At 44.2% G+C, this 27681-nt stretch overlaps 1 protein-coding gene across 5 annotated transcripts in view; it reads left to right on the top strand.

Moving 5' to 3' along the window:
• LOC123766935 (rootletin) overlaps positions 1–27681 on the top strand; it is a 217353-nt gene that overhangs the window by 186694 nt on the left and 2978 nt on the right. For 2 of the 5 annotated variants that reach the window (XM_069307476.1, XM_069307475.1), the window contains exons 32-40: positions 1373–1552; positions 2728–2940; positions 3789–3986; positions 4159–4260; positions 8535–8633; positions 12470–12628; positions 19432–19569; positions 19943–20098; positions 26904–27030. In XM_069307476.1, the coding sequence (XP_069163577.1) occupies positions 1373–1552; positions 2728–2940; positions 3789–3986; positions 4159–4260; positions 8535–8633; positions 12470–12628; positions 19432–19569; positions 19943–20098; positions 26904–27030 (1372 nt within the window). The remainder of the gene's footprint in view (positions 1–1372; positions 1553–2727; positions 2941–3788; positions 3987–4158; positions 4261–8534; positions 8634–12469; positions 12629–19431; positions 19570–19942; positions 20099–26903; positions 27031–27681) is intronic. The other 3 variants (XM_069307477.1, XM_069307478.1, XM_069307479.1) reach the window with 3 other exon arrangements.

Here is a 27681-nt window from a genome sequence, read left to right as displayed (position 1 = left end):
AGAGAGAGAGAGAGTGGCTGCCTCACTCGCCTTTATTTTACATGTGTTTGGAGGTTTGTGTTCTTTGTGAAGTTCATTCTGTGTTTGACACAACTGGCTGTGGCCAATTTGTCCTTACAAGGCAAGTTGCCTGAGTCTCATGCCTGTGCAGATATCGGTCATGTTCTGTTCTCTTAGTTGTTGTTATGTTATAATAATTAATAATTCATTGTGTTGGGGAGACAGGCAGCCAGTTTAGACATACAAAGCCTAACATGTACATACAGTACATGTTAGGCTTATATCAGTCATTCCCAGGGTCAAATTACTGACCCTCCCTAGGATTCAATCTGAATGTTCTAAAGGTAGATGCAACCTTATAGATACCCAGGAGTTGCTGACTAATTCCTGGGTACCTATTTGTCTAGGTGGACAGGGACATTAGGTGACAGGAAACACACCCAACCAATTCCATCTTGCCTGGGATTCGAACCCGGAATTTTCGATTGTGAGTCGAGAATGACACCCAACTGTACTACCAGGACTCTCTTTGCCTCCTCCACTGAATTGTTCTTTTCCCTTAATTGTTTCATGTGGATTTGGTGATTTTGCCCAGACTTTACCCCCAACTGCAATCCTTCCTAAATTGGGGGTGGATGGGGGGAAGTGTAAATTTTTTAGTTTCCTTAGCAGGCCCTATGCCCTGTTATTGGCTGTTATGAATTTTCTTTGGTCCTGCAAGGTTTTCCCTCATATTTGATACTCCTGATATGTGTGTTGTAGGCCTGGCCATTTTTTTCTCTGTTTTGATGGTCGGTGGGAGGGGTTGGTTCTGGACCCTCCCCGGGTACATCACCTAGGTTGCCTGGATGTTTTGCCCCTGAGTTTTGCAGATTGGTACTCTGGCTACCCTGGTGGGTGCCTGAGATCTGTAGGCATGCACTCCAGGTCTGCCTTTGTCCTTTAGCTCTCTGTTGATTGTCACAATGCCATTATGAAGAATGATAACAATCATGACATGCCCCCTATTTTACTTGGGTGTTTGTTCTGGTGTCCTTGGGGCGTAGTTCCCGATCAGTGTCCCACAGTTTTCTGTGTTTTTCCTCTGACTCCTGGTTCCCTGGTTCAGCCCTTCAAGAATCTTGTTTTGAATCCTTCCGTTCCTTAGCTGCATTCTCGAGTTTTTCATGTAGCTTTTCAATGGTTCAAATATCAAATGCTTTTTGACATAAAGAAATGTTGTGTTTAATTTTGAGTAAGTTAAAGAAGGGGTAGAACCAGTGAGAATCTTTTGTATGTGTACACAAAATGTGGATTTTAAAGTATTTTATATTGTTACTGATGATATTAAGATGATAGATATTTGGCTAATTTAGTTTTCAACAACTAACAGGATCGTGTACAGAAACTCAAAAATGCTGTTGGCCGAATAGAGATGGAAAATACTGACATTAAAGAAAAGCTGCGGGCAACTGAACAACGAGCTACATTACTTGACGACTCAAAAGGAAGACTTGAATCAGATCTCGGTGCAACTAAAAAGGCTCTTAGTGAAAAGCAGATGGAAATTGAGGTAAATATATATAAAAACTGTGTGTGTGTATTTAACCAAGTCTAGTTACTGTAAGAGAACTAAGAGTCCTGTTTTCCTTATATTCTTTATAATGTTAAGATTTAAAGTTTCCAATGGTATTAGCACACACTACAACCCTTTTAATTCTGTCTTCCTTCAGACCACCACTGGGGATACAGGGAGGGGAAGTGAAAGATATGGATCTTCATATCTGAGATAGATTTCTGTCAGCTTTCTCAGCCTTCTGGCTATTGTCTATTGATGTCTTAGGTTTTGGCCTTGGTATAGGTTCTATGTGGATGAGGACCATGTAATAACCAATACCACAATACAATACCTCCATAGTATCACCACACCACCACCACTCCACCTCAACCTCTTCCCTACCTCCTGTATACCAGTCTAATCTTATTATATTCCTTACACTGCACTTATAAATATGCATGTACTCTACTCATTACAGCATACCTGGAGAGGTTCTGGAAGTTTTTCTACTTCTTGAGAAAGTACCAAACTCTATTCTTTACAGCACCGTACTCTACTCATTACAGTACCATAGTCTACTCATTACAGTACCATAGTCTACTCATTACAGTACCATAGTCTACTCATTACAGTACCATAGTCTACTCATTACAGCAGATACTCTACTCATTACAAGACTATACTCATTACAACACCGTACTCATTACAACACCGTACTTTACTCATTACAGCACCATACTCTACTCATTACAGTATTTTACTCTACTCATTACAGTATTGTACTCTACTCATTACAGTGCCCAGTAGTCATTGACCTGTGCACTTATTACATCACTATTCATATCCTGATATATTCTATCCCTGAGTTACATCTTTCAATTAGCAACTACCAAAACATATCTTTCTGAGGGAATGTAGTTTATTATAAGTTCATCACTGTTGGTGTTTGGTGGCAGTGCCAAATTTATCTTTGCAGTTCTATACATTTCAAGAAAGAATTTGTTCCGTGTGTCACTTACTACCAGGTTTTCAATACGAAGCTTCAAATCCATTTTCAATTCTTACTTATTTCTTATTCTTGACTCGTCTAGAAATGTGTTAAGAAAGCCGGCAACTACTTTCGTTTAATTTAGAAAGTGGCATGTGTTTGAAATAATATATGTACTATTTGTTTCTCTATTGTTCTACAGAGTCTAGTTGTTAGCAGGGAGAATTATAACCGTAACATGAGAAGTCTTGAAGACCAAAACTCTTCCCTTAAGGGCAAAGTCGAAGACCTGAAGACACGCATGGCTGTTATCGCTAATTCAGAATCCGAACTGAAAGATAAACTCTCTTCCATAAACCGATCACTAAAGGAGACAGTTTCGTCATCCAGTAGCATGCAGGAAGAACTCTCTAGGGTATGTTGCTTTTTTGCTTCTTATTTATATATCTATCGAAGATTGGTGCAGCTAATAGAAATTGAATTGCAGCTGGAACTAGTCATTTTCAGGTTGTAATGTGTTAAAGAATATTTTAATAGCATTTGAAAAATAATGAGTTAAATACTGTGTGATGTTAAAACTCCATTAGTGTCATCCCAGAGCTTATGCATTTGTATCCCAGGACAAAGTCATACACATGCTTGACATGTTGGACAATCATGTGGCCTAGTTTAGTTTATCACAAATACACAAATAACCTCACAACGACTACCCTTTTCCTACCTTGTTTTCTTACTTATCCATGGGTTCAGAGGATTTAATGAAGCCTCCAGAGTGACATTGGTGATCTTACTGGAACCCTTGTTGACTGACACTGCCCTAAGGTGGTGGAAGGGAAAAGCAGTAAGGTGGTATTTTGGACATTTATTAAACTAGTTTTGAGTTTTGTTTGGTATTTGTTCATACCATTTCTTTATGCATGTTTTGAGTTTTGTAAGCTCCTATTAGTCATTTTGGTAGGGGGTTTCCTCGGTTAAGTGTATTGTGACTTGTCCCAGGTTTCCGGCCTCTTTTTTTTTTTTTTAAGAGCAGGATTATGGTACCAAGAGATGATCACAGATGCCTGGTGTGTTAACCATGGCTAGCCGTTGTGTTCCAGTGCATAAACTCTGGGGAACCACTGAGGTGCCAATCCCAGGAAAATGATACAACTCTTTTTCATCATGTTTGTTTTTCCTTTTGTATGTTTTGTATTTCTTATTCTTGGCTTTAGTTCCAGACTTGTGTGTGTGCTTTACAGTCCCACGATTATGTTTGTTTCACAGTCCCAGAATCTTTTGTCACGAAGTGAAGTCGAGCGCCGTCAGTTGGATGAGCGAGTGGCTGATTTGCAAAGTGCTGTGTCAGACCTCAAACGTCAAAAGGATCAACTTTCAGACTCTAAAAATAAAGTTCAACAAGATCTCTCTAATGCTGAATTAAGGAATGCTGAGCTGGAGATGAACATGAAATCTCTTAGAGGGGTAAGCAAATCTAATTTACTATCTTCATTGTTGCAGTGTTGTAATGTCCATGATACAAATATGAGAGATGTAGGTTATAGCAAAAAAAAACTATCAGTTTTAAGGACTTGAAAAGAAATCTTTTGATAAGAAATGAAAGAATTCGTCAACTTTAGTTGCATCTATTCTCCAGAGCCTTGGTGAGCGATCATCAACAACAGATGAGCTTATCTCAAAGGTGACCCGCTTGGAGCAGGAGAAATCTGAACTTCGCTCTCAGCTTGCTGATCTGGAGGTGGGTTGTCCAGATTTTGTGTTCTTTATTTAATGTGCCTTAGCTATTTGCCTTTAAAGATAATTTATATAGTATTAACAAGAAGTTCAGCTAGAATAAGAAATATTAAGGAACAAAAGAGTGAAGAGTGCTCTGTTTGACACGTCTTCAGTGATACAGTAATAGTCTACTAATATGTATTGGATGTAAAGTATTTTGTAAGTTTTCTTAAGTAAGAAATGTTCGATAGCTTTGTCTCTGGGAAGAAGTAAATAAAGCTCAAGCAGCTTCTAGTCTTGGCCCTACTTTGCTATTGATATGTATATAGTGAGGATTCATATACAACACTTGTACACAATAGACTCCTTTTATGCCATGTTTATACAATTTTTGTATAAACAAAAATAAATACAACTATTATACTACCTGTATTTACAATTTTTATTAAAGTATTTATTATGTTAATTGTGGAGACTCATTTAAAGGTTTTCAAAATATTGCAAGTATTAATATTATACTGTAAATAATTTCCAAGATATTTAGGAACACAGTAGTAAACCTCTTACTTAATTAAGCTGTAAAAAAGATCCTAGTTTCTCATGTCCTAGAAAAGCAAATCATGTCAATAAAGGGCCTTTCCTGGTGGGTTGTCTACGAGGCGAGGGGAGCCTGAGGATTACAGCTCGACCCCAATACCAAGAGAAAGTAAGCAGTAAGGATGGGCACAGCAAAACAAGCAACTGCTTGAAGTAATATAATAACTGAGGTAAATAAGGTTAACAAATGTTGCCACAGGGGTAACTACCCCTAAGATTGATGTGTCAGACCACCACTGGATTGGTGGTTGGATGCCACCAATCCAGTGGTGGTTGATGCCACGTAGAGCCCAGGTCATCGAGGTCCCTGTCAGCTGCCAATCCCACTCGTGAGCCACCAATACAGAATCCCAAAAGTCTTTCACGGAAGAAAGGAAATGGGCAAGATTGGAGACTTACTGAATAGTCCACCTGAGAAAGAAGTTTCATTCCCTTTAGTGCATGATTTCTGAGGGAGTCCTTCAGTAGATTCTTGAGCTTATTCCCAATAGTGATTATTCACAGGACAGGGTTATAGAAAATTGTAAAGAGCTGACCCATGGAAGGACAGCAGCAGAGCATGTCTCTTGATAAAGACAACAGTAGTGTGTTAAATGCCCATTCGCCTTAAAGACGTGGTGTTGCACAGCCGAGAAACATCCATTAACAAGCAAAACTAACCTCTAGATGGATAACAGCTGGGAATAAACTAAAATGCAAAAAAATGCAGCCAAAGCAGCAAAAAAGAGCATTCAGACAATGAACTAGGCCATAAACCTCTTGGATGGATCCTAAGAGACATCAAGATCAAAAGCAAAGCCCCAACTCAAGGTGAAGAACCACCTGGACTGACAAAGGCCTGAGAAAAGAACAACCAAAACTCCAGGAGGGATGTCAGGAACCTATTCCTCAAAAGACCTGGGTGCTGGGACTGAAATCCCAGGGCTCTCAACTCCAACAACTGGCCACCAAACCATAGGGCCAGAAACCATGGTCTGGAGCGACCAACCATTGGAGCGAAACCCACGACCAGAGGCCTTGATTCCCCAGTTGAAAGGAACAGTACATTGCCCGGATGACATGGTCACTGTTTGAAAAATCTGGACAACAGACTCAGAAGGCAAAAGGCATAGAGCCCACAGAGCTTGGGGCATTTGGGGGGGCAAGAACCTCTTACATCCCAGAACCAGAAAGGCAGAGGCCAAAATCTCATAAGATAAGACCAAGAAGCCTAGAGAAACATTTGAAAAACCTTAAAGTTTATAGCACACTGTGTGAGGGAGGACACCTAGCCTAGAGCAACACCAAGCCCCAGGGCCCACAGGAATACTTGGGGACATACAGCCTGTGAACTGGATGGTCATTTCACCAAGTACTGGAAGGGACACATTGGAAAATAAAAGGCAATCTCTCTAAAAACTGCTTGGCCCAAATCCCAAGAACCAGCAGCCATGCAACCTGGAAACCAATGGTAACCCAGCACAGGAAACAATGGCCACTTTGCAAATCAAGAACCAATGAGCATTCGGCCCAGGAGCATACAGGGAAATAACCCTGAAACTGGTGGCCTCTCAGCCCAAGAACCAGCACAGGTGTAATGGAATGTCACTGAACCAATGAGATGCTATAACAGCAAATTGTTACTCAATTGGATATCTTGGGCATGATGAGTATTCCAAGGTCACACCCTCCCACCCAACCTCTCTTATTCTTGGTGGTATTTGTGTTTTGTAAAGACTAGTTACTGAATAAGAAACCATCCTCCAAATAATCAGAAGAGCATAAGACTTTGCTGTAACGTGTGTTATTTAGTTGGTGAAATACAGTTCTGTTTATTATTGCAGTGTATATATTATTGATCTAGATATTTGAAATATATTTTTGTATGTTAAAATGATATAATATGTGCCCTTTTACATGACTTTTAGTAAGCAAACATTTGTGTTATAATTAATATGGCTTCTCTTTTGTAGAGTATGCTTGAGTTAGTACAGTATCTGTGTTTATGTACACAGACAGATCCATGTAGAGGTCAATAACGTCTTTATCTCAGCAAGGCTGAACACTGCTTGCTAGTACTGACTCCAGATTTCTAGTTTATCATCTTTTATAATAAGATCCAATTCCTCATATATAGAGGGATCCTGGTTTTTCTGTCTTGTAAATACAGTATTTTGCTTTTTGAGTAGAATTAGAATGCTATAATGTATTGCTTTCTTTCCAGATTCTTTGGCAAGTCAAACTTGTTATCTTCCAGTCATGTAAGAAATAAGTAGTTGATTAGATTACCATTTTCAAAATAGTAATTTGGTTCTGCATCTCCTTGAGTTTTTGAGTCTTTATATATTTCAGTAAAGTGAAAGATAATAAATTGTCTTCCTGTTTGTGTATGATGCCTAGCTTCCTCAAGGAGCTCACATGAGGGCAGCAACCACAACAGTAATACCCTTCAAGTCTCCCTATGTAGGCAGGAATCCCAGGCTTACTCCTTAATGTCCCCTGCATCCTCATAAGATTTTGCCTTTCTGTACTCCAATCATCTTCCTCCTTGGATGCTGGTGACTTTCTTCCCTCAGCCTAACTTCTTTTTCCTGACCTGTGTGCCATCTTGTTACCAAATATTTCCTCCACTCAAACCATCTAAAAGTAATTTCTTCACATGTGGTTCCATATCCTCGTCTCTTGCTTCCTCAATTATCTCTTATCTTTCCCTCTACTGCTGCCTTTTCCTTGCTAAACACTGATGCCACAGCCACCCCCTCACCAGTTATTGATGCAACAGCTTTACAAACCAGCTATCATGCAGTGGGAAAAAGAAACATGAATACTGATGTAAAAACTGTCTTTTGGGGTTATTACAACTTCAACCATTGGTTCTTGTTGGGTTAAAAAATTCATACACGGAACAAAATTTGACTCGTAGCGTGATTGTCGCCCTCCCATTATTTTATGAGGAGGATATTTAGAGTCTGGCTTTGGACATCTGTGCGAAATATATGCTAGGCCAACTTTGTTTGCTTTGAGGTGTGTTTAATGATGTGTAAATACATTTCCCTGGAGTATTTTGTTGTTGTGATCTCATTACTCTTATTTAAATGGGAAAGGGGTGGGGGGTTCCTCAGTGTGGGTCTATCCCTGATCCTGCACATACTTCCCTCCTCTCAAAGAGGGCAAGATCGTGGTAAGAAAAATGAGAAAATCCACACGAACCGTGATGAGGATTCAAACCTGATTTCTGGATATTCCTAGATGCACACTCTTAAATGACTACGCTGTTTAAATGATCACGGCTCCTGTGGATTTTCTCATTGATATATCGTGATAATGTAATTTCTCTGTGTAAGTTTCTGGTACTTTATCATGGTAGACATAGATGGTGACAGGAACCTGGCAGGTCAGGTTTAGCCCTAGAGTATTTGTGCCTGAGCTAGGTGACACCACTGAGGAACCACTGGCAAGAGGCATTTCATTACACTCATTGCGTCATTTATGAAGCAATACCTAAGTCCCAAGTAAAATTATCAACACTTCAAAGCATATACAGTACCAGACATGTCCTAAAATCAGCATTTCCATATTTCATGAGATAATTTCTTGCTTAAAATCCTTCATAAATATAGCCAAAACATTTAAATCAAGGGTGAAATGCTAGCGTCATGTTGTAACTTGGGCGACACTGGCTCCACCCACCAGCCTCCTCACACACTTCTTCATCAACAGAGGAAGTTGGCCATAAGTGAAGCTGAAAAAAAGGACATTGAAAAGGCAGAATTTAGACATGACAAGGACAGATCAGACCTTAAGAAGATTTTAAACAAGGTAGGACTGCTTAGCATGACAATATTTGATCAAATGGCTCTTCTGTGCTGTCTCCATCAGTAGCTCTTCAGTCCTTAAAGCTCGGGTTCCACAGTGCCACCTGAAATGTAGTGGGCCTCTGAGACTTGCTGGGCCTACCGGGAACCAGGATCAGACTGTTACACTCACATGCGAAGGGGGTTTGGCTGCGGGGTCAGAGATCATCCAAAACCATGGAAGCTGCCCAAAATGTCAGATAAAACAAAACAAACTGGTCATAATAAAGAAAATAAAAATTAAGGAATAGGTAAAGAATATTTGACAGTGAGCAAGTAACCTCTCCATACCAACTTGTCTACCAGGCACCAGATGGCAGCTTGAGTTACCCTGGGTCTTGGATCTACTCCAACCTCACTCGTGTGCTAGGTGTCTGCGAGATGTGTTGGCCCTGTGGGGGCCGTTTCATTTTGTACATAAACTAAGTGGTGTTGGTGTTCCTTGGGACATTGGCCCATGGATAGCATTTCTTTGTTGTTTCTTCTTTATGTTTTGCTCATGTGTTTATACCTCTTGCATTGTATATCCCTTGTGGTTTATTTGCTCCAACTTGGCTTTAAGGTTGTTTTCTCTAATGTTTGGATATCTTCCCTTTTCCCACCAGAGGGAAAAGCTTCTTTGAGGGGCTTGGGATTTCTCTTCCTACAGGTCAGCTTCTTTACAGTTGCTATACTTACAGGTAGTACTTGGGACTTGGTCACTGAAAGTGTGTGTTTGGTTCCAACATAGTTATCTGGCCTGCCAGCTCTGCTGGTGGTGACCACATTATTTCCAGGGATGGGGGGGGCCCTTACAGAAATAAAGTCTGTTTGGTCACTCTTATAATAGTTTTTTGGATTGCAAGTGTCATCTTATACCTTTCTTTTCCTTGGGGGGTTATGGAGGCTCTTTCATTAACTCAGTTTTGTTGCCATATTGCCCTGGCTTGGGGCTGCTACTTTCAGGAGATCTGCCACCTGCTTTTTTGTTGTTTGGGTTGGGGAGGAGGCTGGGGATTTGTGGTGCTTCTGAAGATGTTCTGTGGCCTTTGTCTCATCATGGGGCTTGTCCCAGAGACAAGGGCTTTGGGTCCTTTTGTTGATAATGGTGGGATTCTTTGATATTATTCCTGCTCTGTTACTTTTGGAGGTCACTTTCTGGGGGGAGCCCCTACAGCTCTCCGGAGCTTACTAGGCTGATATGCTAATGTCAGACTTTGGCATCAGTCATGTGTATGGAGTTCTTATGGGCCTACCTGGGACTACGAGCCAGAACCTGGCCCCTCTCTAGAGAGGCAAGGGGAGCAATGGCCTATAGAAACCCCCATGTGATTGGAAGCATTCTATGTCTGCCATCAACCGGGTTAGGCACCCAGAAAGGTAGGCATCCCAAAACAAACCCCTATTCTGGTGAAAATTGCAACCAAAAGCCGAACGAGTGGATAGAACTCCCCAAACAAAAACGAGCAAACTAGTATGATGTCACCCGTCATCGCGCCGCTGTCTGCGCAGCACCCCCCTTCCAAGGAGGGGAAAGGGGTAGCCCCAGACCCACCACACCGGCAATCCACACCCCAATTCTTGAGGCTGATGCTATTGGCTCGGTTGTGTGCTCTGGTCTTTTTTCGGCACTGTGCCTTGTGTGTGGCGGCTGTACACCACGGGTGCGAGAGCTGGGAGTTATTCTTCAGTCATCTCAAGACTCAAGATAACTCAGGCTGCATGCGCCTAGAATTCCCTTCCCTAGGTGTCTTGTAAGTACTGCTCTTGGAGCTTGGGCTTACCTTCCACAAGTTCCTCGGGGTCTGCCTCTGTGCGTCCATTTAACTGCTCGGTTTTTCGGCCGCCCTTTGGGTACTTGGGTGTTTTGTCTCCCTCGTTTACTTTAGGGTAGGAGGCAGTTTTTGCACTGGTAAGGGACGCAGGGTGCTGCGCAGCTTGTTGTCACCTATCACAGCGGCTGGCTCTGTTCCTTGGGGTACGTTGTCCTCTTGCGGGGTTTTCTTTTTCTTTTTGAGTTTGCCTTACCTTGTGGTGCTTCCGGGGCTTAGCGTCCCCGCGGCCCGGTCGTCGACCAGGCCTCCTGGTTGCTGGACTGATCAACAAGGCTGTTGGACGCGGCTGCCCCTTATGTGTAGTGGAAGCGTGTTGAACAGTCTCGGGCCTCTGATGTTGATAGAGTGGTGGTGGGGGCCTAGAGCCTTGGTGGAGGGTTCTGCCCTACTTGCCACTGGTGTTTGGCCTCACCCTGATACTTGGTGGTGCCCACTGCTTGGTCCCCGTGAGTGTACACGTCCCTGGGGTTCAGCTTTAGACAGTTTGTTTGGTAGTTTTTGGGCGCCGGTTAGCAGTACCCTGCCTGGGTTTACCTGAGCGCGAGTCCTCTTTAAGTAAATGCTGAGGACCCTGGGAAACCCCTAGGGGACGCGTGGGTTCGATGGATGTGACCCCGGGTTTCCCCTTCACTTCATGTGAGTTTGAGGGTTGTTTGGTCCCCTTGTCTCAGGGCGACCCTCACTGTTTTTGCCTCCTTCACGCAGCCTGTTGGGTCGGTGACACTTTCGATCCAGAGTCCTGTGAGTACTAATGCTTGCTGGTGACTCAATTTACCCAATCTGTGGATGATCATCTTTGAGTACAGGCTGAGCAGGCATTGGATTCTGGGTTTCATTTGTTGCAATGCGCTAGGTTGGTTGCTCACCCGGATTCCCCGCGGCGGCCCCGTTTTGCTTATAGAGACCCGGACTTGGGGGGTGGGGATCGCTTCGACCCTGGTTCAGTCCGCACCTCCTAGTCCTTCCTCTTCTGTTGTTCGTTCTGGTCCCCCTCTCCTGCTTCCGGCCCCGAAACATCTAGGGGGTTCCAGAGTCAGGGCTGGGGTTAGTTGGTCTTGAGACTCAAGCAGCCTCGGGGAATGCCCCTTCCGGAGTGGCGACGGAGGAATTCGAGTCTCCTCCCCGGCTGAAGCCTCTGGGTCTGACCAGTGGGCTTCATTCTATCCGACTTCTATGACTGCGCTGGCCTTGTCTGGTAGGGTAGGTGCTTGGGGGAGGACTCAGCCCTGGGTCCTGCGGAGGAAGACCCGGGGCTGAGGATCATGTTTTATTGAATGTAATGAAACCATTTTCTGTGAGGTCCTTCAGTAGTTCTCCATTCCTGCCCTAATGTTACTTTTCCCATTTTGTTGGAACGCTTCAGACAGCCCTTGTTTGAGGGTGCAACTGGTCCAAGATCCCTTGTCACTAGAGACCCCATCAGGTGGTAGTCATGGGAGCTGGCACACATGCTGTTTTCTTACTGCTAATTATTACTTGTCTTGTTTCTTCATTTTCTTTTCATATTAAGAGCAGTTTTTTTTTATTTTGCAATGGCTTTCTGGGTAGTTACCTTAGTTTTGGGTTGATCTCTGATCCTCAAACTCTTCTCGCCTCTCTGAGCAAAACAGATTATGATCATGGCTTGTGGTAGGTTGTGGACATGTTAGGGGCCTGGTATGTGTGGGTAGGCTCTATGTTACCAGAGCCTTAAGCATTAACAAGCTACTTAGAAGCTGCACATAAAGTGCCATTTCATTACACATAATGCTCTACTTGTTGATCTCTCCTTTGTAATTTACTAGTTGGATATAGTACAGTAGTTTTCTTACTGGCTTTTTCTTGTAGAAAGTTATTATACAGTACTCTATTTAAAATTAGCTTTTGTAGACTTCTCCAAAGCCAATACAGAATTTAATTTTTTTATCGTGTACGAATTGCAATTACTGTATAGCATGAGCTTTAAACTGAGAGTAGTAATAATTAACTACAAGTTTCATATAACCAGTACGAACATGACCGACACGATCGCCAGCGGCCGAGCTCTGAACAGCCAGTGTTAGATTCCAATATCAGTGCTCTCCGCATTGAGAATATGGAACTACGAAGAAAGATTGACGATCTGGAGACTATAAAAACAGAGATGCAACAAAAGCACTTAAAGGAGGTGAGTAAAGAATAAGCCTTGTCTGCTTGTCAAATGGAAACTTACATTACTAAAATGATTTTCTCAGCATACCTTGCGATGATTTCAGGGCTCAACGTCCCGTGGCCCGGTCCCCGACCAGGCCTCCTTGAGTCGTATTTCTTTGCATTGGAAAATTAATATCCTACACTTACAGATGTTATCTATACGCAGTTGCCATTATTTATGATCCTTAAATATCAATAAATATCTTTAAATATGTCATAAATATAAATTGCTCACTTATGCTTCTCATCCTCCAGAATGTTGAGCAAGTGTTCATTTTCATTTCTCATCCTGCAGGCTTTTAATTAGCATTACAAGTTAAAACAGTATTATGGTGTTTGCTTATTATATACTTTGTTGGGATGACTTGTGGTATTGTCTTCTTATCTTTTCTTACAACAGCTTTCCATTCAATATGTTGACTTGAAAATAAAAATATGTACTTCATTTAGAGCAAACTTTTATATCTGCTATTAAATTTGAGCACTATAGTCATAAAGCAACTAAGAATTTTTTTGTGGTGGGAGGGGTGAATATTATCATTCTTTAAATGCTTTTTTCTGTGGGGAGCCCCTACGGCTCCCTGGAGCTTATCGGGCTAATGTGTGTTATGTTAGACCGGGACATTAGCTAAGGAGTTCAGACCTACCAGGGACCAGCGCCAGAACCTGGCCCCTTCAGAGAGGTTTCAGGGAGCAATGGCCCTGGAAAACCCCATATGGTTGGGGGTTTTCCTTATCTGCCATCGACCGGGGTTAGGCACCCAGAAAGGTAGGCGTAACAAAACAAACCCCACATGGTAAGACACTACAACAAAAACCGAACAGAGAGGTAGAAAACTCCCTACAATCCCAAGGAAACAAGCAAACAAGCAAACATCACACTTTACTGCCGCGCCGATCGTCCGCGCAGCCCTCCCCACCCCGGGAGGGGGAGGGGGGAGCCCCGGACCTACCGCGCCGGCTGCCAAGCTCCAGTTCGTTCGCTAATGTCAACCGGGATTGACGCTTCTCTGGCCTCAGTTTCCTAGGCGGTGTTTGCCTTGTGTGGCGTTCACTGCCGTGTGTTGTGGTGTGCGGTGGCCAGGAGTACTTCATCAGTGCCGGGGCTGCATGTGCTTAGTGGCTGACTTCCCTAAGCGCCCTGTGAGTACTGCCCTTGCGTTACAGGGTTATCTTCCCTGGGGCGTTCGGGAACCATTCCCGTAGAGGTTCTTGCTGCTCGGCATTTGCCTCGCCCTTGGGGCCAGCTGGGGCTTGGGGCCCTTGTTTGGCCCTGGGTAGGGATTGGTATTGTGCTGGTTAGGGCGTCAAGGTGTTGCGCAGCCTGCCACCTAAGCGGCGGCCGGTTTCTGTTGCCTCTGGAGACGGTGTACTTTTGCGGGGTTTTTCTTTTGTTTTTCTTTTTCTTGCCTGGTGGGGGTCTGCCTAAGGTGGTTATAGTTCCACTGGTAGTGTTTGGCGGCCCTCTGCTAGGCCCCCGTGCTTGTACACGTCTCGGGGGTTTTCAGTGCTATAATCTACCCTCTTGTTATGTTTGGGTTTCTTAACCGGTTAGCAACACCTTGCCCGGGCTTCCCGTAGTTGTTACCCTACGGGCCCTGGAAACCCCTGTCTGGGCTCGGGGGACCATTGAATGTGTCTTCCGGGTTCCAACCCGTCTTGTACGGGATCGTTGGTTGCTGTTCCCTTGTCTCCGGGTGACAGTCGCCATTTTTACCTCCGTCATGCTGCCTGTTGGGTCACTGACACCTTGACCCGGAGTCTTGCGAGTGATTCTCTGCTTGTTCTCCAGTACTCTCCTGATGTTATTACTGTTCAGAGTACAGGCGGCATCCGTGTTGCAAGCTAGGTTAGGTTGCTGCAACATGCTAGGTTGGTTTCCCACTCGAATGCCCCGTGGCCGCCCCGTTTGGTTAGGTGCTGCTCGCCCCTTTCTCTCCATGTTCCCGGCTCCGGACCGTCTGCGTGTTTCTGGGTCGGGGCGGGGTTCAGTTGCGGCAGAGACTCGGGCGGTTTTCGGGGGATGCCCCGTTCGGGTTGGGGACGGAGGTTTGAGCCTGTGCCTCCTGCCAAGGCTTCTGGGTCTTACCAGCGGCCCTTTCTTGTTGCCTTCCCCATGGGCTCTTGCTTTTCTTTCAGGGCGGAGGGCTTGGAGGACGGCTCTGCCCCGGGGCCTCTGTTGTTGGTTCCCGGGGCTGTGGGGGATGCCTACTAGCAGTTCTGGGGCGGTTTTGCCCCTTCAGGGGTTTTTCTGCTGTTGGGCGTCGTTTTTCGCCCTTCCAGTCTGCTAGCTTCCCACATTTGCTGGCGTGTTTTTGTGTATTAAGCGTCAGTCACAGCCCCTGCTGGCGGCCATTTTCGTCTGCCGGTTTCCCGGCGTGGCCACCAGGGCGGCGTTGCCGTTTGTTTACATGCGTCTGGGTGTGCGAGCGAGCGTCTCTGGTGAGTTTTCAAAAAATTTGCAGGGTTTTTGTTCTCCTGTTGTCGTTTCTTTGTTTTTCTGGTGTTTTCTTGCCGTTGCCTGTTCCTCTGGGAACGTTTGGGTGTTGATTTTGGGTCTGAGCCTCTGGGTTTAGGCTCAGTGCCCCTGGCTGGTATGCTTGCTCCCACACCTTGCCCCTCGGTTTTCGGTCTGTTGGGACCGTTTTCCCAGGGCGTTCTGCTGGGGTCTGTGCTTTGCCTTTTAGTGGTGTTCTCCGCCGGCAAATGTGGTGGTTTGGGCTCCCCCTGGTTCGATTCTGGGTTCCTTTGGGTTCCTTGGTTTCGTTCTGGAGGTTTCTTCCTCTTGGGCCCCCTTTTGTGGGTTCAGGGGACTTTGTTTCCTCGTGTGACCCGGTTCTGCCTTTTGGGGTTCCGGGGTCTTCCTGGCTTGCAGACTGAGCTTTTTGGGTCTTGGCACATGTTGTGGTTGTGCTGGGACTTTGTGGTTTTGCTGTCGAGGTGGGCCTTTTGATGCAGTTTTGTGCCTTCTTTGCCTGGCCGGTGTAGTGCTCTTTGCCACTAGTCGGCGGCTTGTGCTTTTACAATATATGTCCTCACCTAGTTGTGCTTGTGGGGGTTGAGCTCTGGCTCCTTGGTCCTGCCTCTCAACCGTCCGTCAACAGGTGTATCGGTTCCTGTGCCTCTTGGGCTGTCATGTCTACATGTGACATTGTATGGGGGTCAGCCTCGTTACTTGTGTGAGGAGTCACCACATTACTTCTTAGTGCTTTCCCGTTCCCATTCTGACACTCAAAAAAAAAAAAAAAAAAAAAAAAAAAAAAAAAAAAAAAAAAACTAATTCTATCTGTGGCTCTTTTGGGTACTCAGTTTCCACCTGTGTCCCCTAGTGCGTGTGCCCCTTGTGTTACATATCCTGTCCTTCTCAACCCTGTCGATTCCCTTGGGTATCTTGTATGTGGTGATCAGGTCTCCCCTCACTTCCTCTTCCAGCGAAGTGTGGTTTCATTCCCGTAGTCTCTCCTCATGACTTCGGTAGTGTACTTTTCTTTCTGAAGGGGTTCTGTTCCCTTCTCTGTTGACTGGGCGCTGGGGGAGCAGCTTGCTCTGTTGCCTCTCGCTTGGTCCCGCTGTTGGTGGGCGCTTTGGGTTGTCTTCCGGTCTCTGCTGGCGTCGGAGGACGGCTTCTCCCCTTGGGGGGGGTTCAGAGCTGGCGGGGTGGGCTTCTTCCCTGCGCTTCGTCATTTCCTCTTCGTGGGTGCGTGGGGCGTGGTCGTTCCGCCCCATCCTTCTGGGCTTCCCGTCTGCTCTTTGCAGTCATGAGCTTTTCCAGTCTGCAGTTCTTCTGGACTACTTCCGTCTGCGCCCTGGATCCTCTGCCCTGCTCGGAGGACTGTTGTCTCCTGTTCGGATTCTGTTAGGGCCGGGTGCATGGTTGGTGGACCTGGACCTCCAGGTCACTTCTTGGCACATTCCTCTCCAGTTTTTCTGGGGCTAGCACGGTTGGTAATTACCTATGTGTACTTACCTAAGTGTAGTTACAGGATGAGAGCTACTCTCGTGGTGTCCCGTCTTCCCAGCACTCTGTCATATAATGCTTTGATTATAATTGTCATATTGTCATATAATGATTGTCATATGTCATAATATGTCTTCATATGATTGTCATACAATGCTTTGGTGGTGGGGCTTCAGGTTTGCTGTTTTTATTGCATTCCCTATTTTGTGAAGGGCACTTTGTATACTCTTTGCGTCTTTACCGGATCTTAGTGCCCTGTCTGCGTCTGAGATTCGGTGTCTGGCCTACCTCGACGACTGGCTGGAGTGGGCTCCCAGTCAGTCCGCTTGTCTGCTCGCCAGGGGATGGTTCTTTCCAGATCGCTGGGTTTGGTTTCCTGGTGATCTGGAGGTTTTACCTTCTGTTCCGTCCCGGGTTCGGACCTGGGCCTTGTTTCAGGCTCTTGGGCCCCTCATTGTCTTCCCTCCAGAAGTGTTACTGTGGCTGTGGTCCCGCCTTTGGCTGTTCAGGAGGGGGTCCCGGGTTGCTCAGCGGTTGCTTGGGCGGTTGTGCGGGAGTTTGCACTTCGGCGTGCTTGTCTGCCCGCAGAGTCGGGTTTGGCTCCGGCGTCGGTTGGTTCCTATGGAGACTCCACTTCCGCCTCTTGCATTCCTTGGGTTCCTCTGGGGATCTGGTGTTGGTGCTGCGTCACCAGCTTCCTCTTTGGGGTTTTCGGGGTTCCGTGCCTTGGCGGCTCCCCGAGCCTTCGCTCGATGTGTTCACGGACGGGTCGTCTCTCGGCTGGGGCTTTGTGACCTGTGCTCACCAGGTCAGCCGAGGTTGATGGAGTCTGTCTGTCCGTCGGGCTCACAGCCCGGTTCAGGTGTTCATGGCTGTCTGGTTTGCGCTTCGGAGGGTTTAGGTCACTAGGTACTCTACCGTTCAGCTCTGTTTGGACTGTTCTCTGGTGGTTCTTGCCGGAACCACAGGGGGTTTGGTTAACCGTGTGGCTCGTGTCCGGGGTGTGTCCTGCGTCCTGGTGGACAGCTGTCTCGGTTCATTCCTCTTCGTGGGTTGGCCAGTCGTCGCCGATTCGTTTTGTTGGCTCTGTTGGGCTTATGGACTCCTGGCCATGGACGTCTTCGGGTCGGCGTGGTCTAGGCGTCGCCCGTTTTGTGGCGCCCTTCCCACCTGCGAGGACTTCACGGTGGAGGCTTTCGGCAGGCCTGGTCGAGGTGGGGGGTACCTGTACCTCTTCTCCCGGTCCAGCTGTTGCTTCGGGTTCTGGCTCAGTTGCAGCCCATTCCCACGAGAACAGTCCTTATGGTTCCACTGTGGCCGGCCCGGCCTTCTTTTCAGACGCTGCTTGATAGGTGTCCGTACCCGGGGCGTTTTTCCTGAGGCTTCGCCTCTTTCGGCAGGCCGAATCGGTCCTGTCCGTGACTGGTTCGGCCTTCTCTTTGGCTCTTCGCGTCTGGTATTTTGACGCAGGTATCGCCATCTCTATGGTGTTCAGGTGGCTTTGTTGACGGTGTCCCACCTGCGAGCTTCGTCTTGGAGACTGTATGACGTTTATTACGTCTTCTCGCGTTTTGTTTCCCCTCCGGCCTGCTCATGAGTCGCCTGAGCCATCCTGGTCCTTGTTCAGGGTGCCTTCTTCTCTTCCCCTCAGTTTGTGGTAGCCCCTTCGGTTTCAGTTTCCTCCTCTTTGGTACTGGTGGTAGCTTTATTGGTGTGCAGCCTTTCTCTGTCCTGGCGACGGTCGAGACGGCTGCTTTCCGGAGGGGTTCTTGGGGTATTGGTACTTGTTTGGTTTGGCCGGGGGGTGCGTCCTGTGTTGTCCGGTTGTGCTTTTTGCTGTTGCCGGCGTACCGTGCCTGGGGATGCGCTGTGGTTGATCCGGTTCCTTCGTTCCCTGTTTTCAGGGCTCGGGTCTCCCGGGTCGTCCGCAGTGTTTTCCTTCTTATTGCGGTCTGTCTTTGCGCCCGTGCTGTTCAGACGTTTACAGCAATTGCTGCTGTGTTGGTGACGTCTCGGGCTCATTTCGGGCGCAGGGAATTGTGGGTCGCACAGGTTTTTGGCCGCCCATCCATGTGTATGTCTGTTCTTGGGCGTTCTTGTTGCCTTGGGTCGCAGGTTTGCGACCGGTTGTCTTGGCTTTGCGTTGCAGAGTTTGTGGCGGCCGCCTCCCGGGTTAGCCCTTTCTTTTCCTTCTCTTTGGGTATGAAGCTCCAGGGAGCCGTAGGGGCTCCCCACAGAAAACCAGCGTTGAATGTAATGAAACGCCATTTTCTGGGTGAGCCCCGGAGGCTCCCTGGCAACCCTCCCTCCCACCGGTCGGCGGTTTTTTCGCGTTGGTTGAGGCTTAGCTTCCGAACTGGAGCTTGGCAGCCGGCGCGGTAGGTCCGGGGCTCCCCCCTCCCCCTCCCGGGGTGGGGAGGGCTGCGCGGACGATCGGCGCGGCAGTAAAGTGTGATGTTTGCTTGTTTGCTTGTTTCCTTGGGATTGTAGGGAGTTTTCTACCTCTCTGTTCGGTTTTTGTTGTAGTGTCTTACCATGTGGGGTTTGTTTTGTTACGCCTACCTTTCTGGGTGCCTAACCCCGGTCGATGGCAGATAAGGAAAACCCCCAACCATATGGGGTTTTCCAGGGCCATTGCTCCCTGAAACCTCTCTGAAGGGGCCAGGTTCTGGCGCTGGTCCCTGGTAGGTCTGAACTCCTTAGCTAATGTCCCGGTCTAACATAACACACATTAGCCCGATAAGCTCCAGGGAGCCTCCGGGGCTCACCCAGAAAATGGCGTTTCATTACATTCAACGCTGGTTTTTTCAACTCTGTAGACACTGGACATGAGTAGTGATCACCGCCGAGAGCGGCAAGTAGACAGTGAGAAGATCCGTCGCCTCACCAACCAATTGGAAGGCCTACGACAGGAGAAGGAGCGATGTGAGCTGAGACTCCACTCACTTGAGCAGCAGGTGATGTAATGGTCATCCTACTAAAAGATTTATTCATTTAAAGTGTCTTCATTTAAATTTGCATATTCTGTACAACTTAAAATACTTGATACATTGTTATTTGCTCAATAATGGAGCACCTAACAGTTTTATGTACTCTTTTCATTTATTAATTTTTCTGATGCAAATAACCCAAGCCACACACACACACACACAGTGAAATGAAAGTGATGATGTGTGGGTCAGGTTATTTGTTTCAGCCACATTATTGGAACTTATTCTCTGCATATGATGCAAAATAGGATTCAGTTGAGGAGCATTATAACACATGAGTAAGAGCATGGACAGTGACAACTTATAGCAGTAATTAAAATACTATGTTTTCCATCTTCAGATTGCCCAGTATCGTGAGCAAATTAGAGAGTATCGAAGCCGAAGTTCAGCAGTGGCAGCAGACGTGCGTAGAGTGCGCATGTCTATGACTGACTCTCTTCACAATATTGGAACTCATCCGCGAGTTTCTACAGGAGTTTTAGATTCTGAAATTCAGGTAATTTCTTTGTATTTTAGATATTGTACAGTATATCATATTTTTTATGCTTACCTTTGTATTATGTATTTAGGTTTGCAGGAATGAGATAACTGTACTCATAATTGTTATGCCGTTTGAAATGTAAAAGTAATTTTCCTTGTGATCCGTTATTGGCTAAAATTTTATTTACAACACACACACAAATGGTTTGAAAATAAATTCTGGATATATTTTTATAAAATACTGCACATCACTGATGAACAGTATATGTATTTGTTGCTATGAGATGTGATGAGTTAGTTTTCGAAACTTGCTATAATAACAAATTATGGGATTTACCAGAAACTTGTCTGAACTATTACATGATTATATATTCAATATATGTTGATTATTTACCACACACTGTGGGAAATTTATGCACAACACTACCTGCAATATCTTGTAAATACAGTTTCATTATATTTTTCATGTGCAAGTACCTGCCATATTCATAATAAGGCTTATGATAGTTTAAACCGTTTATAATACCAGGTATAGGAAAAGCAAGAACTATGAGACCTTGACTACAACTATAGTGTACGGCAGCTCCAAAACACTTGGTGGGCCACAACACACACACACACACAAACTGGAAAATATTGGAGGGGTGACAGGTAAGCTTCTAACATGGATGAAAAATTTTCTGATAGAAAAATGAGGGCTGTGATCAGAGGCAATGTATCGGAATGGAGAAATGTCACAAGTGGAGTACCACAGGGTTCAGTTCTTGCACCAGTGATGTTTATTGTCTACATAAATGATCTACCAGTTGGTATACAGAATTATATGAACATGTTTGCTGATGATGCTAAGATAATAGGAAGGATAAGAAACTTAGATGATTGTCATGCCCTTCAAGATGACCTGGACAAAATAAGTATATGGAGCACCACTTGGCAAATGGAATTTAATGTTAATAAATGCCATGTTATGGAATGTGGAATAGGAGAACATTGACCCCATGCAACCTATAAATTATGTGAGAAATCTTTAAAGAATTCTGATAAAGAAAGAGATCTAGGGGTGGTTCTAGATAGAAAACTATCACCTGAGGACCACATAAAGAATATTGTGTGAGGAGCCTATGCCACGCTTTCTAACTTCAGAATTGCTTTTAAATACATGGATGGCAATATACTAAAGAAATTGTTCACGACTTTTGTTAGGCCAAAGCTAGAATATGCAGCTGTTGTGTGGTGCCCATATCTTAAGAAGCACATCAACAAACTGGAAAAGGTGCAAAGACATGCTACTAAGTGGCTCCCAGAACTGAAGGGCAAGAGCTACGAGGAGAGGTTAGAGGCATTAAATATGCCAAAACTAGAAGACAGAAGAAAAAGAGGTGATATGATCACTACATACAAAATAGTAACAGGAATTGATAAAATCGATAGGGAAGATTTCCTGAGACCTGGAACGTTAAGAACAAGAGGTCATAGATATAAACTAGCTAAACACAGATGCCGAGGAAATATAAGAAAATTCACTTTCGCAAACAGAGTGGTAGACGGTTGGAACAAGTTAGGGAAGAAGGTGGTGGAGGCCAAGACCGTCAGTAGTTTCAAAGCATTATATGACAAAGAGTGCTGGGAAGATGGGACACCACGAGCGTAGCTCTCATCCTGTAACTACACTTAGGTAATTACGAAATCTCACCATGGGTATTGAAAGAGTGTGTAGGAGCACTTCGTTTGCCACTCTCCATAGTGTACAGTAGGTCACTGGAAATGGGAGACCTACCAGAAATATGGAAGATGGCTAGTGTAGTCCCAATATACAAAAAAGGTGACAGACAAGAGGCACTGAACTACAGGCCAGTGTCCTTAACTTGTATACCATGCAAGGTGATGAAGAAGATCGTGAGAAAAAACTTAATAACACATCTGGAGAGAAGGGACTTCGTGACAACCCATCAACATGGGTTCAGGGAGGGTAAGTCTTGCCTTACAGGCTTAATAGAATTCTATGATCAGGTGACAAAGATTAAGCAAGAAAGAGAAGGATGGGCTGACTGCATTTTTTTGGACTGTTGGAAAGCCTTTGACACAGTACCCCATAAAAGGCTGATGCATAAGCTTGAGAAACAGGCAGGAGTAATTGGTAGGGCGCTCCAGTGGATAAGGGAGTACCTAAGCAATAGGATGCAGAGAGTTACAGTGAGGGTAAGACCTCAGATTGGCGGGAAGTCACCAGTGGAGTCCCACAGGGCTCTGTACTCGGACCTATCCTGTTTCTGATATACGTAAATGATCTCCCAGAGGGTATAGACTCATTCCTCTCAATATTTGCTGATGACGCCAAAATTATGAGAAGGATTAAGACAGAGGAGGACAGCTTGAGGCTCTTCTTGAAGCCTCAAGCTGTCCTCCTCTGTCTTAATCCTGGACAAGCTGCAGGAACGATCGAACAAATGGTTGTTAGAGTTTAACCCAAGCCAATGTAATGAAAATAGGTTTAGGGAGCAGGAGACCAGATATAAGGTATCATTAGGGAGATGAAATACTTCAAGAGTCAGAGAGAGAGAAAGACCTGGGGGTTGATATCACGCCAGACCTGTTCCCTGAAGCTCATATCAAGAGGATAACATCAGCGGCATATGCCAGGTTGGCTAACATAAGAACAGCCTTTAGAAACTTGTGTAAGGAATCTTTCAGAACATTAGATACCACATATGTCAGACCAATCCTGGAGTATGAGGCTCCAGTATGGAGTCCATATCTAGTCAAGCATAAGACTAAACTGGAAAAGGTTCAAAGGTTTGCCACCAGACTAGTACCCGAACTGAGGGGTATCAGCTACGAGGAGAGACTACGGGAATTAAACCTCACGTCACTGGGAGACAGAAGAGTTAGAGGGGACATGATCACCACATACAAGATTCTCAGAAGAATTGATAGGGTAGATAAAGACAGACTATTTAACACAAGGGGCACATGCACTAGGGGACACAGGTGGAAATAAAGTGCCCAAACGAGCCATAGAGATATTAGAAAGAATTTTTTCAGTGTCAAAGTAGTATACAAATGGAATGCATTAGGAAGTGATGTGGTGGAGGCTGACTCAATACACAGTTTCAAGTGAAGATATGATAGAGCCCAGTAGGCTCAGGAACCTGTACATTAGTTGATTGACCATTGAGAGGTGGGACCAAAGAGCAAAGCTCAACCCCCGCAAGCATAACTAGGTGAGTACACCGTCAGGTTGAAGGAACCATTATTGGTGATTTTTTAATGGATCCATTATCCAAGCTCTCGTGTCAACTACTCTTCCCTTCCTACTTCTGCCTAAAATGAATGTTCTTGGCGATTGCTTTCTTCATACTTGTGTACGACTACTTTTCTCTTGGCCTTTACTAGACTTGTTTACTTTTCAGTTTTGATTGTGAAGTTTTAATTATAAAATATGAAATGCTGGCATGACATCTTTGTTTCTCTGCACTTTGAATATTGCATGTTGAAGTCCTATTTGAGGCTTACTGTTGCTATTTTCATCTCGTGGATCCTCAGGGTAAAACCCTGGCACAATTATTGTTCCTAATTTGGTTATTCCCCTGCTCTCCTGTGGATTATATGTAAATTACAATGTTTTGTAAATAGTACGCACATTTATGCATACCTTTGTTAGTGTTCATGGTGGCTATGGACTTTTTCTTAAATTTTCCACATGGCTATTTCAATAGTTTGCGAACATTAAAATGGGAGTATTATATAGGTATTATGCCCCTGCCACTCATCATTACAGAACATTGTTTACTTTCCAATACTTTGCTCTTCTGGTATTTCAAGTCTAATTTTGACAGGAAAAAAAAAAGTTTTACCTCTGTTTTATCCTTTTCACCAGCAGTCTCTTCTTTGTTATTTATATTTTCCTCTAATTAACTGTTGTTGTTTATTGGTATGTAAGAGATGACATGTTGCTTTAAGTACAGTATTTCTCACACCTGTCCTATACGTGCCAACTCCTCTCACACCTGTCATGTATTTGCCAACTCCTCCCACACCTGTACTGTACTTGCCGACTCCTCTCACACCTGTACTGTACTTGCCGACTCCTCTCACACCTGTACTGTACTTGCCAACTCCTCTCACACCTGTACTGTACTTGCCGACTCCTCTCACACCTGTACTGTACTTGCCAACTCCTCTCACACCTGTACTGTACTTGCCGACTCCTCCCACACCTGTACTGTACTTGCCGACTCCTCTCACACCTGTACTGTACTTGCCGACTCCTCCCACACCTGTACTGTACTTGCCGACTCCTCCCACACCTGTACTGTACTTGCCGACTCCTCTCACACCTGTACTGTACTTGCCGACTCCTCTCACACCTGTACTGTACTTGCCGACTCCTCCCACACCTGTACTGTACTTGCCGACTCCTCTCACACCTGTACTGTACTTGCCGACTCCTCCCACACCTGTACTATACTTGCCGACTCCTCTCACACCTGTACAGGTACAGTACTGTACTTGCTGACCCCTCTCACACCTGTACTGTACTTGCCAACTCCTCTCACACCTGTACTGTACTTGCCAACTCCTCTCACACCTGTACTGGACTTGCTGATTCCTCACACACCTGTATATTACTTGCTGACTTCTCTCACACCTGTACTGTACTTGCCAACTCTTCTCACACCTGTACGGGTACAGTACTGTACTTGCCGACTCCTCTGACACCTGTACAGGTACAGTACAGTACTGTACTTGCCAACTCCTCTCACATCTGTACTGTACTTGCCAATTCCTCTCACACCTGTACTATACTTTCTGACTCCTCTCACACCTGTACTTTCCAACTTCTCTCACACCTGTACAGGTACAGTACTGCACTTGCCGACTCCTCTCACACCTGTACAGGTACAGTACTTCACTTGCCGACTCCTCTCACACCTGCAGTGATCACCGCACACCTGTACTTGCTGACTCCTCTCACACCTGCAGTGATCACCGCACACCTGTACTTGCCGACTCCTCTCACACCTGCAGTGATCACCGCACACCTGTACTTGCTGACTCCTCTCACACTTGTACACACAGAGAAAATCAGTAGGAATCAGGAGGTTTCAAATCCGTTCACTTGGTACTCCCAATCCTCCTCATGGCTTGTACTGATTTTCCCGGTGATACATCAAGTTACGTAATTTTATTGTACATTTTGCACATACTTTATCTGTATATGGTTAATCCTTGTCTGTCCATAATCCAATTGTCATCATTTTCAGGCTTCAACTACTTAATTTACCCTCAAATCCTCTGTGATTTTCTTTAAATACATCAGCGTACGGTGTCTTCTTTGAACCTACGCCCACTCACCTCATTGACCAACCTTCTAAGTAATGCTGTAATTACTTTACAATTAATTTATTTTCTCAATAGTATTATGTAGTGCCGTTGATAATTATGACATCGATCTATCATGGATCAATCTATGATATCAGTAAACTTGTGCATATAATTCTTTTTTGCTGGACTATATTTTTTGGTCAATTTGGCAAGATATATGTAATTTTAAAACTGCTGTGATATTTGCAATGCCAAAAGTTTTATCGCATGGAAATCTTGGCTTGTGCACTGATACTTGAGTGGGCTATGCCACTCTCAAAGATGGAATTCATTTTAGCTTAAGATAAATTAATTGATGATTTATTGATCTAGGTCAGAATGCCCTAGCCTAAGGGTAAGTAGCCATTTTCAGGTATGCATTCATTGCTAAATTTGAATATGCAACATATCTCAGGTAATAGGAGAGTTCCGGACAGTGGGTATGATAAATACCATGTGAGAGAACAGCTCCAGACAGTAGGTACGATGTGCAACATGTGACTATAAAGGTTCCAGTCAGTGGGTACAACACATGACAGAAGAACTTTAGACAGTGGGTATTATATGCATGTCTTAAGGGACAAAAAAGAAATGTATACAGTTTGAAATATCACTAATTCAACATCTTACATTAACAAATGTTCCAGCACTAGACATTGCCACCTATTCTAGAAATAACATAGAAAACTAAGAATTATATATATTGAAATAAGGCTTGTTGCACAGCTAAGTTTAAAAGTTTGGAATGTGTAAATGACTGTTGTAACTTACTGGAAAATAATTTTGCCAAGAATAATTCTGAATAACTAGGACACTGGCAGGAGACACGACATCCTGTATTGGTTAATACTTCATAAGAAACGAAAAACTTCTAATATGAGAGTATACAATATACTGTATACTTGTAGTATACAGTAGGTGTATAGAGATAAGGAATAAAGTACTCATGCTTGTAACAATAGCATGGCTGCTCGTTTTAATTTTAAGGTAAAGTACAGTAAATGTTGATGTTATAATTGTTTGTTAAACAAGATTTATTTTCAATATTTTCTGATAAATCCTTAATCTTCTTTTCTTGATCTATCCTCTATGTTTAATAGAAAATAATTGGTAATTTACTTTACATAAATATTTGAGAAATTATACTGATTGAAGAATGTTACACGACTTATGTGTGCAGTCAGACTCGACTTCCAACTGAAGTAAAACAGTTCTTTATATTCAGTACGTTATGAAAGCTAGTTTTATTCAAAATGGATCATGAAAAATCTGATAATTCCTTAATTTTCATAAAATTCAAAGTAATTCATTACAGTACTAAAAAACTGTTTAGTATTACTGTGTACAGAACCATTATTTGTTTAATTCTAGTCTTTGAAGTAGTACTCATCCTTATCTATAACTGCACAAAAAATACACCATAAATCAGTACTGCATCTGCTTGTTTTTTCCATCAGCGGAGTTATGACCGACTACCATCTGCATTGCGTAGTCAGTTCCGCCTGACGGGGGGCCAACGTCGCCATCCCCTGGCCCCCACGGCCTCTTCCCCACACGTACATCAGCGCTATGGTTCCTTACGCTGTAATGTTTCCAATAACTTCTAGTCTTGTATCTTCTGTGAGCAAATCTATTAAATGGGACACGATTATCACCTCTAAACTTTTACACAAAAATCGTGTCCCGTCTTAACCGAACATTTATGTTGACGAGAGATCCAACACAATATGAGCAAGTTCCGAAGCAATGGTCAAAAGAAATTGTACCATTAAAATTGATAATAAACAAATATTTAAAACTCAGTAAAGTAGTTTATTTCTTGATTCTACTTTGAAAAATATAAGTATTAAAATAAAGTAGAAATAGATGAAAGTTAAAGTAGAATATACTACAAATTAAGTTAGTCAATTACTGTACATGCTTTACTTAAAAAAAACAATAATAAGCAATTGGCTTATATTAGGGAATATATTGAATTTATATGATCTGCATTCCCTGCATGTATTATAATTATTTTATAAATCAATTTTTTTTTTTTTTGTAATTGCAAACACTTGTTCATGGCGTGAGAGTTTCATGTGATACGCACGGGATGTCATACATACATACATACAGTATGTAGAGATCATTAGTATACAGTATATGTAATGATCCACGAGAGCAAAACTCCTACTGCTGTTCCAGGATAAGACCAGAAGCTGTATTGGTTGAAATAGTGTTTTTACTTGCCTAAAT

The sequence above is a fragment of the Procambarus clarkii genome, chromosome 60 (assembly GCF_040958095.1).
Source record: "Procambarus clarkii isolate CNS0578487 chromosome 60, FALCON_Pclarkii_2.0, whole genome shotgun sequence".
NCBI classification, from domain to species: Eukaryota; Metazoa; Arthropoda; class Malacostraca; order Decapoda; family Cambaridae; genus Procambarus; species Procambarus clarkii.
Note: the sequence above shows the minus strand (reverse complement) of the source record. Positions and strands in the feature narration are given on the sequence as shown.